Raw genomic sequence first — 17,711 nt, forward strand, 5'->3', positions numbered from 1 at the left:
AAAATAAGAACAAAGTTGCAATAAAGCAGAATGCTCCGGTAGGCTCTCTTCCTCATTAACTGTATGAAGCAATCTGTAATTTAAGGCATACTACGCAAGATTTTGCTAAAACACAATGTTTAGACTCATATAAAAAGTAATTACTCCCAATCATCACTTATGAACCACCAGAAGTGTATTTTCATATTATTTTGTTGTGTTCTGGAAGTTACTGGGCCTCAACTTTTGGCAGTGTGTGTGTGTGGCCCCCAGCCAATGACAACTTCTCTGTGAGGTGCCAACTGGCCAACGGTGTGTTTACAAACAACCCAAAATCCTGCGTAGTGTGCCTTTAATATCAAATGTATTTTGTGTACGAATAAGGGTGACCTCTCTTGTTTGTTATACATTCTGGTAAACTGGTCAGGGGTGTGTCTGGGACCAACACGCTTATCTTCAGTCTGTAATGGGCAGAAAGTGGAAAAACAGCCAACCACAAGCACCTGCTTGCTGGACACTTGCTGATAAATGCCCCCACCCACCCACCCAACCAACCAACTAACTGACGGAGCAGCCTTCAGAGAGAGAGAGAAAGAAAGAGTTATCTTTAAGCACCAAAGTTTGGTATTTTTCTCCTCCAAGAATATTGAGCAAAACTGACCTTGATAGTGGATGTCTGTCTACAAATACCATCAGGCTGTATATTTTTATTACCTGAGCGTTCAGAGCGTATCATTTGATGCCGAAACAGAATCAAATTATCTTTCAAATATTCATGCTGGTTTTTTAAAAGTATTTTTAAGTTCTGACGCAGCCAAAATGGCTTCAAAACATTCCACACATGGAGGTGAGTGTGTTTTTTAATATTGGCCCTTTGGATAAATGTACACTGCAAAAAAATCACAGGATGATGTGTTGATATTGCATTTGTAATGATTAATAGTAACGATTAGCACCGAGTCAGAGATGGCATTTGTAGACAAACTATTTAACTATCACTTTGGTTTTCAGATATCACTGAATTCAGGATTTCAGGTTTCTTTTTTTTTTGCTCTTCCATCACGCTTGAGTTATTCTGTAAGGAGGAAGTGGAAGCTGTGATGTGATTAGCCTGAGACTAAGCTGCGGTTTGGAGCAGCAGCAGCGATGAGTGTCACCTCTCTCCCCTCAATATAAAGACACAGCTAGTGTAGGACTGTATGTGCTTGGAAAAAAGTAGATGATGTTTAAGCCATGAAACAAAAATAATAAACTATTGTTCCCTAGTTATAAACAATAATCCCCAATTTGTGTGACTATCTAGGATAACAGTAGCTGATGAGATGTGTACATGTGCTTGATCGGCTGAGTCTGTGGTGCCGTTTGCTCGTCCATCACGTGTCCCAGTCCAGCTCTCTGCAGGCGATACGGACCAGTCTGAGCTCCAGTTCAAAGGCGTCTGGCCGTTCCTGAGGGTTAGCCGACAGCATCTCCCTGATCAGCTGCTTCATGTGGCTGTTCATGCTCTTTTTCCTGGCGGGGATCAGCAGCTCCATCTTTGGGTTCTCTAACAGGGCCTCCCCTAAGGGTACAATCTCGGAGCCCTGCTGCACATAGCTCCCCAGCAGCTCCTTCTGAGTCTCCACGTCCACAAAGGTGATGCGCTCCACCATGGCCCAGATAATCACCCCCAGGGCAAAGATATCCGCCTTAGCCGTATAGTGACCCTCCCACACCTCCGGGGCCATGTAGAAGTCTGTTCCGCAGGCTGTGGACAGGAAGCACTTGTTGACGCTGGCCGGTTCTTCGGGGTTGAGCCCTGAGGTGGAGCACACCTTGCTCAGGCCGAAGTCGGCCACCTTGAGGGTGGGTTCGGACGAGCCGGCCGGCGTGCAGGCCTGCGAGATGAGGATGTTGTCCGGTTTGAGGTCGCGGTGTATGATCTGGTTGCGGTGTAGGAAGGCCAGGGCGCTGCCCAGCTGCAGCATGAAGCTAGTGTTGGTCTTGCGACTGGGCTTGCGTGACAGCAGGTAGGCGTTCATGTCGCCGCCGTCGCAGAAGTCCGTGACGAACCACAGGTAGTAGGCACAGCACGGGTCGAACGTGATCTCTCCTTTCAGAGACGTCTCCACCAACTACAGTAGAAACACAAACAACAATTTCAACTGTTAAATTGACATAACTTAATTAAACAAGCCAACATTAGAACACTGTTTCATAAAAATGGCTCAGAAAGGAGTCCACCACTCTTCATTCTCTTTACATTATATCAGAGCTGGAATAACCCTCCTGTTGTCCTTGGGTCAATTTTGACATGGGAGGCTGATAACTTAAAAATGAGGTATCATTTCATTTAAATCAGGCTTATTGGCACTTATTTCCAAATTAAATGTATTAAACCTGTGGTAATGATTAGAGCCCGACAGATATATAAGTCTACCGATATTATTGGCCGGTAATATCAATATGTTTTTTGCTGTTTTTTGTTTATAGTTAATGATCATTATTAAATTCCCAGTAAAGTTTACTCTTTTTGTTTATTGATGTCACTTAATACAAACAAGGTATTTTCCTAAACTGTAAAATATGTCTTCATTACATATCTTTGTCACAAGTGATAACCACATTTGATGAAAAAATGTGTATTCATGTATAGTATAAATTGTAAATGTAAAGTATCGATATCGGAATTGTTTTACTCCCTTATATTGCTATAGGCCACAAAAATCCATTATCAGTCAGGCCCTAGGAATAAGTTGGAATGAAGTTGGCAAAAATGATCTAACATAGAATTGGGTGATAATTTATAAGTTATGCTTCATAAACAGTCAAACAAGAACAGCTTAATTATGACCCCGGGGGACAAAGGTTGCAGTCTGACAGGAAGACAACAGGAAGGTTAAGTTAACACAAACACACAACACATCCTGTTGCTGCGGCTGCTTCACATTAAAAGCATTCAACAGGTGAACCATGGCATGGCTTTTATTTTGAAACCACAAGAAATGTATGTGTCACTGAGGTTAATAATGATGGCAATTTACTGACATACGCCTGACAGAATAGATAGTCTGTATTTTACAGTGTCACATATTAAGATAAAGATGAAGTGATTCAGCTGAACACATGTGGGAAAAAGAACCTAAAGAACAACAAACTAACTGTACAAACTGTCTGACATCTGCTTTTAAAAGGAAATTCAAATGACGCATATCATTAGCTCAAGCCAAAGCCCCAGCCATTATATAAGTCAGTCCTGATCTAACTTTCATTATTACTGATAAACTAACAGAAGCAGGAAATAGCGTCAGGAGAAGAAAATGTCACTCATAACTTAACGAGCCAGGTCGTTCTGGCTTTGTATTCATGGCACGCTGTCTCCTGCCTTCCTTCCTTTGTGAGACTTTCCTTTTTTTCTTTTTTTCCAAATCAAAGCAATGTGAGGAGCCTCTCATCTTTCATGCCTGCCTGCTGCAACAAAGCCAGTTCATTTAATCTCCAAGTTTTTGACAGCGGACCACAAACCTGTGAGGTTTCATCCATCTCACGTTAAAAATAATGTAATGTGATGCATTTTCTACATTTGATAGATTTGTAATAGACACAGAAAAGCTACAGGTTGCTTAAAAGAATGATAAACTTTAAATAAATGAAGCTAGGCATATGTAACTGCTTTGGATGTTAATGGATTTAAAGGCAGCACAGATGTTTGAATGAATGTCTGTAGTAGGCTGCTGTAAACAAATGGCTGCAAATTGTTTGACATGACGTGAGCCAAGGAATCCACAACCCCCCCCCCCCCAAAAAAAAACAATGCAAATGATCCTACAGTTGGTGCAGTCAGATAATTCTCCTCTATTATCATTTGTTCTCCTGTAAGCATGTACTGGAACATTACAGAGGAATAAAAAAAAAATGTTAAAAAAAGAGCTGGAATAAAAGGATTCTGGGAAAGTATCCAATGCAAGCTCTGCAGAAACAACTGAATGAGTGAATGTAGGGTCTGACAATAGCCCCCGCGTGCCACTGAGAGACTATAATCAGGTCCAGGCAGAGTGCCTGTGAGTCCTCTGTCAGACGGCAGGGAGGCACTGCAACGTGACGGCCTGCAGACAGGTCCGCCAGGGGAAGAGGAGGGCCCCCCTTCTAAAAACTGACAACACATTCATGTGACCGTGGAGACACATGGAGGCCAGAAACTTCCAGCTAATGTGCATCACGCATCAGCACGCATCATCACGCTCACGCGCACACACACACACAGTGACAAAAAACTGTGTTCACCTGCATACACCCTGATTTGATCTGCAGTGGGCCAGACCAGTACAATCATTGCAATTCATTTATCTTCCAATGTCCTCATTTTTAATTTTTAACTATTTTATTCTGATTAGATGACACTGCTGTCGAGTGGAAACCTAAAGAGAAGGGGGGTTGGGCCTTGTGTCGTATGTTCGTGGAGCCCGTAAAAAAATCATTGAGGCGCTCCTTTTTTCTAGGGTTAGATTCTGCCATGATTATGTCTCAGACTTTTACAGATTATTTATTATGTTAAATATATGGACATTTAAATATGACCACAATGTGTTGCATTCTTGTCAGGGTGGGAAAAACTCCCCTTAGCCTTCACAAGTGCATCAATATATTAGGTGTCAAACTGTAGTTTCAGAAAGCCATTCAAGTGCCAGTGTGTGTGAGTCTGGAACATAGTTTTGTTTTACTGATGCTCATCACAGAAAACAGATAAGTCATTTTTGCAGCTGGGTTTGTCAATGTGGGTGAGAGATAGTGAGTGATAGTGATAAAATGTGTCCAAGCCCACTGAGGCAAATTTGTCCTTCACATCTGAATCAAGTCACAAGTCTAAAATTGGATGTTCACTGGCAGATCAGCAGCCTTGACTATGAACGGCGAGAGAAAATGAGCAAGAATAGCAGCGCAATAGTCGTTTTTCAACAATATCCAATGGGCCCAATTGGACCCCTTGGTGGGCCGGTTCTGGCCTGTGAGCCATATGTTTGACACCCCTGCTCTACTACAACAATTTCACCAGAACAATCATCTCTGACAGTAATAACTACAGTAAGAGATGACACAACACCTGCTGATGAGTCAGTTGTATTTACTGGAACAGTCACTGACCTTTATGTTTAACCTGTAGTATCTACACTGAGAACAATCAGCCAGCAGCAGTGTAACAATCTGTCACCAGTAGAAACATTCCTCTTACAATCAATCAATGTATTACAAGATCTCGTGAATTAAAGAGTCTATTTTAAGACAACATGCGGCTAACCGACAAGTGTTTTTTTTTAAATGCCATAATTACAGCGCTGGAGGTGGAGCTCCATTCCTCTCCAGCCTGTTGTCTGCTTCCTACAGTCTGTAGATATTAACAAGATGTGCTTCTGGAAAATGCAAATTAAACATTAACTGGGTGGGAAAAAAGTGTGAGTGACAGATGAGCAGATAACCTTGTGTTACCTGTTGATCTGTACCAACAGCTGTTTTACTATTACTGATACTTTAAATGTACAGAATGTAGAGTTGGATTTTGAGCCTTATTTCTTCTTAATGTGAACTCATTTATTTCATTGCAATTATAACATTACCTTCCACCCCCCCACCCCCCCACCCACCATTGCATTATTATACTATTATATTATCATTATATCAGTGGTATAAAATTATCTTCAAATGACAATAATATCATTTATCAAGATTATTTCTAGTAATCATGACAGGTGCAGGTGGGTCGGATCTTAATTATATTTAATCCAGGTAGGGTATCACACTATTACAGCATCCACTATCAGCTCTAATCACATGGTACTTCATCACCAACATCATCATCTTCACTTTCACTACAGAAAAATGTGTTTTTTGAAGAAATACAGAGAGTGAGCTGGGAACTTTATTAATGACGTTGTGTCGTTATTTGCTGGCTCATCTGTTATTGTCAGTGTGTTAGTGTTGCCTTGTCTTTCTATTATGGTCTGTTTGGATCAGTATTATCATCCTTGGGTTCATTTGCAATGGGTCACACTGTCCTCAGGTCTGATTGCATATTTGTTTTAGTTTCAGATCAACAACACAGTAACACAGACACTAAATAAATGTAGATACATGTTTGTTACATAGGAATCTATTTGAAAGACTCATGTAAAAAGGGTTGGTGTTCTAAGCAAATGCTTCAGCTGACACCTATTCAGTCAGAAACTGCTCTATTTTCCATTTTGGGTTTGTCACTATTACTAAGGGAGATGAAGAAAACAAAGATGTATGATTATTTACTTTATTTATACATGTGTATTTGAGTTTAATGACTGAAATAAACTAAACTAAATACAACCTATACAAAAGACATAAGTGTGTTTAATATGATTTATTGCTATCTAGTCCATTCTTCATATTCCTCAGCATATCTGCTCAGGAAAATGACCATTGACAATGTTGAATTTGTTTGATTGTGTATGCTGTGTCACATTAATCTGACTGATCCCACCAACCTGGTGCTCACTGTATCTCAGCAGTATCACCAGTATGTTGATGTGCTGCTTGTTATTGAACCACACCTGCTTTGTATCTCTGTGACTTTGACCTGTTATCTATCAGAGAGGAACAACAAGCCTTCAAGTCTACTTCCTGTGTCATTTAAGTCTCTTATTAAAAACACACTACTATCAGAGATTTATTGTTTTTACTTGTTCTCTTTTATAAACATAATTATTTTATGATTTGTGTATCTTGCACTGACTTTAAATGAACTCATAGCTAGTAACCAGCTGCTACTACTGTATCTGTTAACCTCATTAGCTTATCTGGCTTAACTGTATGAAATCTGTAAAAGACTTTAAACTGTGAGCCATTACTACAGTGACTGATGACACTGTTTAATATCTTTTTACTGATCCAAAGCACAATGGGAAACGATCTGGTAAATGCTGACTGTACATGCACCTCACAAACTTCCTAAGTCCTGATTCATAGCTGCCTTTTACATTATGAGATGGTGTGCCAGTGACCTGTATAAGAGGTTTACTGAGTCACTGGAAAATGGAGCCAAGTGATTACAGAACCGGTTCCAGCTTTAACTCAGCAGTTATCCAGATAATTCAGTAAACAGGACTATTGAGACTATTTTCATTAAGTAAAAAGCACAGAACAGATGATGGTTTTGTTTACGCAAGAGTGACACATATGTGGAGAAAAATAAAGTGTTTTTTAATCTGTTTTGTAAGCCTGTAAACAAGCCCAGAGAGAGAACTCATAACTGGATTCTTGCCTAGTTTGATTTCAATAAAACTACTTACTGTTTCTGTTTCTGTTATTTACTGTCTTGTTGTGATGCTGCTGACACACATTAAGAGTCAATTCACCCAGTTTCACTTCTGTGGACACACACACACACACACACACACACACACACACACACACACACACACACACACACACACACACACACACACACACACACACAGAGAGAAAAGCAACAAAGTTCTTCTTTGACTTGTTGCTACAATTAAAATGTAGCAAAACAAACATCTGCTCTCTAATATGAACAGATGTAAATGATAATCAGGTTCCAGACAGACGTTTTAGCAGCACTGAGGCCAACGCACGCAGTTCAAAAAAGACGGTCAGCTGATCAGCAGCGCTCGGAAAACATTTCACACACTATTTGCTTGAAATGGGCCTGATGTAGACAGCAACGTGTGCTTCAGAGTTTTTCTTCTGGTCTGGCTGACCTCTGGAGGAGAGATCACTGATCTGCCAACAGAAATGTGTGGAGATTTGTGGAATTTGTGTTTTTAGACCTGCTGTTGTTCAGTCATTATGAGTCAGATTCTGCTTGGCTGGTTTCCTTCTACACAGTTCTCTATCCAGTCCCAAACGTATTCTGGTCCAACCTAGATCTGAACAAGTGTGAGCATATAGCACTCAGCTTTGCATACCGGGATGCGGATCAGTTCCTAGCAGCTAGCCAGATAATGGATGGAGATTCAACTTGGACTAACAACAGTGACATTGCCTTCTTTATTTGTGCACAGACCTTCATCAGGACACTCCTGTGTTACGCTCTCACTCCCGCCCCCAAACACATCCAACCAATGAGAGGACTGAACACTCTCAAAACCCTGAACCGCCTCAAGAGTGATGCAACAAGTAATCCACTTCAGACCAGAGCACAGCAGCTTCTAGACCAGCTTCTACCCTTTTAATGGTTTAATGCTACCAAACCTTGTGAATATCACCCTGTTTACACCTAACACCAACATATACATATATATGTATCAGGTGATCCAATCACAGGTGGACAGAACTAAATACAAGTGTAAACAGCCTCTGAGACACATTCTGATCCCATCACTCAAATCACTTGCTGAGGTGATGTAGGAGGCATTCGACCGATGGTTGAAGGAATGGAGAGGAGCACAGAGTCTTCCTTGGTGACTCTTACTTTGAAGCAGCTGCAGGAAGTGTTGTTTCTATGATAATGTATAATGTATAAATAAAAGTGAAAGAAGCTGAGTGAACCTGATCTTTTACAGACAGACAGTTTGGTGTTTCAACCTAACTATAAATGAGTATAGATGGTTTACTTTTTACTTATAGACCAACGCTTGTGTCTACTGAACAAACATCCCAACTGTCTCTACTGCCGCCACCCGTCTGCGTCCTCACCTCTAGGTAGAGCGGGGAGCTGGAGCCGTGGTTCATCCTCTGGGCCAGCTGGTCCCGCTGCAGGATGCACTCCTCCAGGTGGATGACATTCGGGTGCTGGCTTTGGATGCTGCTCAGGGCCCAGAACTCGCGAAGGGCGAGCTCCACGTTCTCCGGTGAGTGGCAGCGGATCTTCTTCACCGCCACCCGGGCGCCCGTGCGCTTCACCACCGCCTCATAGACCACACCGTAACTGCCGCGCCCCACCTCCTGGATCAGCTCGTACTTCGGCTGGCTGCTGACCATCCTAGTCCTCGCTGTGGAGAAAAGACGCGGCTGTTAGCTTCATGTTGTTTCTACATCTCATATTACTATTCAGTTTTCATAATGTTATTTGGCCAGCTGCTTCTCAGTGTTGGCCATTTGATTGGTCTTTCACTGTCAGAGCAGCTCTTAGAAGATCTGGAAGAGATGAATGGAGATGATTGCACCACATCATGTTTGCTCTAAAGGTCCTGTAACACTGTTAACTACATAATATAGTATAGAACTATAAAATGATATAACTATATAATATAGTTCAGAGTCGAGCCCCACCGATATATCAGTCAACTGATATTATCAGCCGATATTGGCCTATTACAAATATATTGCTATCAGTGTTTATGCTGTCTTTAAAATAAAAAAACACTTATAGGCCACATTTTATATATATTTGATCCTTTTTTCCTAATTCAAGTTTATACATACATTATACATTAAATTCCCTGTGGAGTTTACTGTTTCAGTGCAAAATGTTTTTGTTAAACTGTAAAATATCCCGGCCTCCAGTACATATCTTTGTCACAAGAAGAAGAAGAAGATTATCAGCCTATACATACTGATATCAGTATTCTTTCAATCTCTTAAATTGGTATTAGCCACAAAATTAACATCAGTCAGGCCTTAGTTCTGAGAACTATAAAGAACAGGTAAGATCTGTAGTTCCTCCCTACAAAGTAAAATCCCCCCTATGTGAAGCATTTAAGAGGGGGACTTTCCCAAATTATAAAGACTAGGTTTCAGTCCCTGCAGTAGAAGACCCAGTCTGTTGTGTTTGTGTTGTGTATGTAAATAGTGCTTTTATAAAATTTGTCGCTGAAAAAAAGAACATCAGTGTAAGGTGCATGGTGGCATTTGGTAAGTTGTTGCTGTTGTAATCACAATATATCTTCTAACAACAGCAGTATATGTACAGTATATGTACAGTTCAAGTATACTTTGAAGAAGACGATAAGTGGACTTTGCTTTGGGTTATGTAAATACTTGCTATCATTTGTGAATAGTGGAATACAGGAACATATATTTTAGTTGTTTGTGACAGTGGATTACACTGTAACAGTTAGTGACATCACATCAAGTCAGTAATGGATCAGACTTTATCTAACTTCTAATTAAGGCTCGACCTATCCTGGATTTTTGGGGCCAATACCCATATTAAGGAGTAATCTCCCAATATCGATGTCAGCTGATCATTTCATATATAAAGAATGTATACACAAAACTTTTTTTTTTTTTTGCATTGATCCCTAAAATGTACTTATCAAACACTTGTGACAATGATATGTAATGAAGACAATAAACTTTATTGTATAAAATCACAAATGCACTGAAACAGTAAACTACACTTGGAATTGAATAATTATAAACAGAATTATTATATAACTAACTAAAGAACAAAAGCATGCACATAATTAACTTGAATTACCAAAAAGGATCAAATACACATCAAATGCTCCCTATATAACTTCAAAAGATATCACAAAACATATACACCAATATATCTGTGACGCCAATATCGGCTGACTGATATATCGGTCTGACTCTAGTTGTAATAAATCTTTTCTTGTGAGCACTTTGTGTTTCTCAGGAAAATCAGATTGAGTCTAATCTAATATATTTGCATTAAGTGTGCTAGTAAGTTGAAACATGGTAAAACAGTCTTTATAATGAGGGAAACCTACACAAACACCATCATCACCTTCACACTACTGCATGTCTGAAGTGACAAACACACACACACACACACACACATATATAACAGCCACTGTGTTAAAGTGACACCAGGTATCAGTTACAGTGTTACCATGCTGCATTGTTCATGTGTATATAACTACAAACGTCACACGCTGCACCTTTAACAGCACATGCTGCACAGCTGTTTACATTGGAAGCATGAGAAAGACATACCTAAATCATTACAGCAGTGTGACTCATCTTTATCATGGTGTTACATAATCCTGTTCAAACTGCCACTGCAGAAAATAGCACTGCTGCAACTGCTGATTATATCCACTATCAATGTGATACTTATATTTATATTAATGCTGATTAAATACATGCACGCTATATCTAGCACATCTGACCAGCTGCTTCATCCAAATATAGAAGATCTAGGTTTAAAGTGTAACTGGAATACGCCCCTCTTGAACTGAACATGTGACTGTGTTGTAGTAGTTGGACCTGTAGAAAGACTTTTAATTGTGTGGTGGTGTTAACAGAGTGGATGATCAGAAGCTGAGGACAGACGGCGGCCTCACACAGCACTTTAACGCCGCTGCTTGGGCCCTGTCATCGAGTTACTGCTGGAATTCATTTTAATTAGCAACAGCTGACGTGACCTGCTACGCCGCTGACCACGCGTGTCATTTTATCCACAGTACAGTCAGTGCTGCGGGCCTGCAGAGACAGAAGCTGCTTCCTGAAGGTTTGCTACATTTATTTTTACTAATGAGAGAGAGAGAGAGAGAGAGAGAGAGAGAGAGAGAGAGAGAGAGAGAGAGAGAGAGAGAGAGAGAGAGATATATAACACTGTTGATGGAGCTTGAGATTAGCGGACGTGTTCACACACACACATACTCTTCCACTTTTGCCCGCGCTGTAGAGGCCAGCTGTCATAAAGCAGAGAAGCAGCACAACAGTACAATAAAGAAAGGAATTATATTAATTTGATGGGCTTTATTATAGTTGATGCTGATCAATTAAAATCAGCCTGGATGGGTTCAAAGTCATCTCTAATAACCAGATATTTTAACATTTAGTTCATTAATCACTTAAGGATACTGAGACTAATTAAGAAGTTTTATCTTTTATTTTAATGAATGAATCTGTTGATTATTTACATGATTAATCAAATAATTAATTAATCAATACTCAGGGCACTGATGTAATTTTATACAATAAAGATTATTGTTAAATGGTAAATGCCTTCATTACATATCATTGTCACACATGTTTTTAAGGGATCATTGCAAAAAATGTGTTTATGTATATATAAAATTATCAGCAGATATATCGATATCAGATTTTTTCCCTAATATCAGTATCAGCCCCAAAAATCCAGTATTACTGGGGCTGTAATTAACAATAAGACAATGGTTGAGTGACAATAGAGGGGATACAACACAGCGGATACACAACTATGATACAGTATGAACACATGTGATGTGCATTTTTAATATATAATAAATCAATTATTAAATGTGATTGTTTCAGCACTACCCCCTCATGAAAAACGGCTTTCCTGTCTACTTACATTAGTGTTAATATCTAGCATAGTTTATCCACAGTTTGAATTAAAGTAGCAAAAATATCATCTTTAAAATATAATATAGAAGAGTGGCTCAGGCTTTACATTGAGGAGTATTGCTTCAGAGACCAATCCAAATGAATGAATGAATGTCATGAAGGTTCTCATTGATTCACAAAACAATAGAGCTACTGTGATTAATTATCTATCAAACATGTGGTTTTCTTAAGATTGACAGTTGAAGCTGTCTTCAGATGTATGTACTGACAGCTGAAAGTTTCTCTGAGCTCAGTGAAAATCCAATTTGAAAGGTCAGACTCAGACCTATGGGCACAATTTGTGACATCACAACTAGTCTGGAGGCTTATCTTGGTCAAATATTCAACATACACAAGTGTGATGTGGAAACTTGAAGGCTACAGTTAATAAACACTGTGATTGAACATCAGCAGTTTAATTTGTGGGATTAAATATATTTATAGATTCTAGATTTCTAATGGGATGGTAAGCATAAAATGAGATTTTAACAAGATAATTGGACTTTTTTGTGGAAAATATATCAAATGCCAATTATATTTAAAGTATTTTACATATATCTTGAAACATGCCTGGAGGTGATCTTTAACCGTTGAGACTGATAAATTAGCACTATGGCAAATCTGTTACTAATTGCTAACATGTGACATAAACAAACTGGACACTGACAGTTACAGTGACAGACTCACTCACACCTGCCTACACCTTGCCATTCATGTAACACGTGAGAAAACGCAATTCATTTCAAGGTAAAGACAGTTGACACTTTGAAATTCATACCTGATAAACATCTCCAAACAGTCCTGAAGCTATGTGCTGCCTCCCCGTACACTGACACTGACGCTAACGGGCTAATCAGACATCCACTTGTCTGACAGGCTAACGGGCTAGTAGGCTAACAGCTATGTGGCCTGTAACGAAGATGTTGGGTTAGCTAACGTTAGCTAATCACGTTAACAGCAGCTAACAAAGAGTCCAGCTCTAGCCAGCATAGTCTGGCATGAATGTCGGCATTAGCTTCTATCAGTCACACCTAAAAAAACACAAGTTCAATGCTATTTAACGATGCTAATACCGAGGGCGTGGGAGAAGCATGCACAATTAGCACAAGGTATTGACAGTTTATTGTCCTATGTATGTGTGTGTGTGGGTACGTGTGTGCGTGTGTGTGTGTGTGTGTGTGGGTACGTGTGTGTCAACCAGATTCCTCCAAACACACACACAGGCAGACAGACACGCACACACCTGCAAGCCCACAGCAGACAGGACGAGCGTCTACAGAGAGGAGAGGCAGTGGCAGTCTGTGCTGGAGCTTGTCATGTTTGTGGCTCTCACCTTTCAGTCGTTTTTCTCAGGGTTTCATTTGTTGTCTTCCTCACTCTCCCTGGCAGCCATTACCGCCGCACACGTCGCGCTCGCTCAGTCAGACACTGGACGTGAGAGCGAGCAGCTGCTGTGCACTGCAGCGCGCGCGGTGCCAAGGATGAGTTCGCTTCCGGCTTGGCTTTTCAAAATAAACTATGTGTATTGGAAGAGCAATAAAAGTGAACAGGTGAAATAGATGTGAAGAGCAGGTTTAGAGACACTAACACTGGCAGGCCCTCCTCACTGAACTAGACAGTTATAGGTACAGACATGTATTAAAACACTCTGCTTAGAACAATAATGCTCTTATTTCTATGATGTTTTATGTTAGATTTTTTATCTATCATTTATATATGTTCTTGCAGCACAGATTTGCTTCAAATGTAAAGTGCATTACAAATCAAATATATTATATAATATATACGTACATAATGTATGTATAATACTTATTATTATTGTTGTTTGTTATTATTATTATTATTGTTATTATTATTATTATTAATGTGGGTCTTGATTGAGCTTTTCCACAAAAAGTTAAAAAAAAATGTTTATATATGTCATTTGAAAACTTAAAAATGACATCTCATCCAGAATATATAAAAATGTAAATGTATTTAATCTCAGAAGTTAAACTGTTGGATACAAGATCTCTCCTATTTCTCTGTAAAGTTCATTCTCTGGCAATGTCCACAGGAAATGGAGATTCTCAGTGTATGTACACCTGTGTTACTTGAATAGTGGACCATGATTGGCTTCCAAAATATTTGTGATGTCACAAATCATGCTCATAGGCCCGCCCCTTGAAGTCAGATTTTCAATGAGCTCAGAGAAACTGCAGATGAATGAGTCAAACTCTGCACATCCATCTGTCTGCACAGTGAAGCTAAAACATCCAGCTGTAAGAGCAAGAAGAAAAACATGTTTTTAAGTGGAGGACTTTAACTGTACAATTATGCTCTGTTTAAGACAGAGGACATTATTGTTGGCCTTCCTCCTGATTGTAAATTGCCTCCAGTGACAATCAGGATGAGTTTTAACATCATCCTACCAACTTATTTAACATACAAAGACTACTGACTGGGTTTCCTGGGCACCAAGAGAATAAACTACTGTAAGAAACCATCATAGCAAAAAACATAATTGATCTAATTGATGTTATTATTATTTTAGGGAAGTTACAGTTAATTTGTATGTTGTGTCAAATGAAATATATACTCTCTTCTTTAATACAAATTGCTGCTTTTATTCCAAGTACAATTTTCCTCAAAGTCTTTAATTTGACTCTTGATGGTGTTTGATACTTTATATTAGTCCCCATGTCAAATATAAACTCAATAAACTCTCAACCAGTGACGTGCGGTCAGGGGAGGCAGGTGAGGCCGTGCCTCACCTGTTATCATGGAAAAAGACTTAAAAATGAAAAAAATAATAAATGGTTATATTTGTCCAGTGATTTGCACTATAACGTTATTTTCTATCTAACTTTACCAGTTTCGGATTATTTTTAATTCAAAATCGCTGAATTTTCACATGTACTGATCAAACACTGAAAAGAGACGCGCAGTGAGGCAGCAGCGAGGCGAGCCTCACCATGGATTGCGCAATGACTCGGTTTACTGCGCTGGCATGCTATGCAGTGAGACAGTACAGCTGTACAGCTGTCTCTCTGTATGTCGCTATTAACATGTTCAAACACTTTTACTATAGAACTAAATTTCCATAGTTTAGATGATGATATAATGTACAGTGTTTGTAGCGTGTTTCGTGTGCTGCGCAGCATAAAACGGCTGCAAAAAGTCACTAAGTGAGGCACGCAGTTCTCCGGCCTCATGGCAGGGGGCGCTCCTGATCCCAGTGATTCTTATTACGACTCATTAGCTGCAGAATAAGTGACAGTAAACTACAACTCATACAGTCTATGCTACAACTACAGTGAGCTAGTCGGCAAGTAAAGTAAGTAAGATAAGTAAGTAAAGGTAAGACCATAATAACGTTTTTTAAATTAAATGTGTTTTTTTGTGTGCTACAGTTTGTATGTGTAAAGAAAGCTGATATGAGATTTTAAACATAACCTGTTAACTGCTGCCAATCAAATGGTGAATAAGCTACTCTGTAGGGTTCATATGTTTGTAAATCTGATTGTGATGAAGTCAGTGCCTCACCAGACATGAACCTCACCGCACGTCACTGCTCTCAACGCTATCAAAACTGCATAGATGGAAGTGGATCCTTTTGAATGTGGTCTCCCAGGACCCCAATTAAATGGTATTTTTTTAAAGCACCAATTAAAACTTATATGAAGTCATTTGGAACACATGAATTGGAATGGCAGAAGCACCTGTTATGTGCACATACACACACACACATATATCTTGTGTTATATGCACCTGTATGTGAGTTATGACAAAAAGTACCCATATTCCATAATCAATAGGATTAAGTTTAAACAGTATTTAGTCCATCATTGTCATCACAACTTTCAAATTATCAAAGAAATTGCATTATTGTGATAAACTTATTTTTCTAACAATTAAATGTTGTGTTATGACTAACAGTCAGCTGCCACATGGGTAAATAATTAATCATTTATACATTTCATGGAACTGTTCAAGTGAACATATTAATTGTAACAGTCATCACACCACACACAGAATCTTCCTATCTGTATTACAAGTCAATGAAAACCCTATTGAATGACACATTCTATGAACTCTGAATATTATTGCACATATGCAACATTTCAACAGTGAGCTATAGTTAAACATTTGACTGAATACTGATTGTATTATTTTTCATTTGTTTAATTTGCATTTGCTGATTTTTGCCCAAAAGTGACAAAATAATACATTCTATTTTGAAAGGAAATTACAGCACTTCCGGATTTAACCCAGGCCAATTCTGTCTAACTTTACTTAGTTCCCCAGATTTTTGTCAGCCACTCAGTGAAATGCGGACACCCACCCACCTCCCTCCCTCCCCTTCAAACCGAACTGTCACTTTCAGTTGGTGGACACAATAACAGGGCACCTCCACACATCTATGAGCTCTAATGCAATAGTCCTTCAAATTCTCTGAAGCTTACACTGTGGACTTTTGTGGACAATTTCACACTAATGTATTAACTAACTGTATGTGGTAAGCCCAGTTAATAGGATTCCTATAAATGCCTACACATCTGCTGCCTGTTGAGTTCTTTTTCTAGTGTTTTTCAGGATGATACTTCTCAGTGTCAGATTACATTTCTATCACATTTCTATTTGTTCTTTTTGTTATTTTTTATTTAATTTTTATTTAATTTGAATTTTATTCCAAATGATGCAAGGCACATAATCTCAATCTTACAATCCTCCATTTAAACAAACATTGTCTTGATCAAATGAAATTATAACTCAAGGTCCATTTAGTGAGTGGAGTTTGCTACATTATCATGGTGATGTCTTGGTTCCATACTTTGGTGACAATTGAGATATCACTATGACAACTGTGCATCTGCTGGGAAGTATCGTGAAATGCTGTTGAAAAATCAAGTGCAACTTCAGTTAAGATTATTGTATACTCTAAACAACATTTCATCATCTTTTGTTAAATTCTGATTTAATCTCTGATATTAACAGCATAGCACTTTCCTTGATTACAGCCATTGTCAAAGAACTGATAAATGTACCACACAAGTATGCATCAATATGTTTATTAATTATTTTCACAGTGAATATTACCTTCATGATGACTGCCTACAGGTCAAAGGTCACACATATTCTTTTTTCAACTGCAGGCTGAAACTGACAGTCAGCAAAGCAGGGAGATGATCCATATGTAATCACAAATCATTGTGTTTAATATGGCTACAGCTTAGGTTCAGCACAACCCCTAAACACTGATACAGATTAAACATGCGGTATAACCCGGAAAGTCAACATGAACATCCTAAATCCATCAGTGTGCTTAATCCAAACATTCTTTGTCTGCACAGTTACGCTGAGGGATTTTAGTAATGGAGTTAAATCCCTTGAAAGACTAAAACAGAGGGTGTGTCCACTCTGTTGAGTAAAGATAGGAGTGTTTGTTTGAAGGATGTTAGTGTAAGTTCCTTTGTATTTCTGCCTTTCCTGGACACAAAGCT

At 39.1% G+C, this 17,711-nt stretch overlaps 1 protein-coding gene across 3 annotated transcripts; it reads right to left on the bottom strand.

Moving 5' to 3' along the window:
• Window positions 1–766: 766 nt before the first annotated feature.
• pdik1l (PDLIM1 interacting kinase 1 like) lies at window positions 767–13,595 on the bottom strand. 3 transcript variants are annotated; one of them, XM_053334126.1, is made up of 3 exons: window positions 13,562–13,595; window positions 8,644–8,935; window positions 767–2,093 (listed from the first exon to the last, which is right to left on the bottom strand). In XM_053334126.1, exons 2-3 carry the CDS (start codon window positions 8,926–8,928, stop codon window positions 1,353–1,355), a joined length of 1,026 nt encoding a protein of 341 aa, XP_053190101.1. In that variant the 5' UTR covers window positions 8,929–8,935; window positions 13,562–13,595; the 3' UTR covers window positions 767–1,352. The 3 variants fall into 3 exon arrangements, with proteins under 3 accessions (XP_053190101.1, XP_053190102.1, XP_053190100.1); XM_053334127.1 differs by having other exon boundaries at window positions 8,644–8,929; window positions 13,562–13,582; XM_053334125.1 differs by lacking the exon at window positions 13,562–13,595 and adding an exon at window positions 13,472–13,527.
• Between the last annotated feature and the right edge of the window lie 4,116 nt (window positions 13,596–17,711).

This window comes from Scomber japonicus, chromosome 15 (genome assembly GCF_027409825.1).
Source record: "Scomber japonicus isolate fScoJap1 chromosome 15, fScoJap1.pri, whole genome shotgun sequence".
NCBI lineage: Eukaryota > Metazoa > Chordata > Actinopteri > Scombriformes > Scombridae > Scomber > Scomber japonicus.

Coding starts and splice junctions, on each gene's coding strand:
- pdik1l (XM_053334126.1), bottom strand. CDS start 8,928: ATGGTCAGCAGCCAGCCGAAGTACGAGCTGATCCAGGAGGTGGGGCGC. Junction 2,094..8,643: donor GCTCCCCGCTCTACCTAGAG/GTGAGGACGCAG, acceptor TTTCTACTGTAG/TTGGTGGAGACGTCTCTGAA.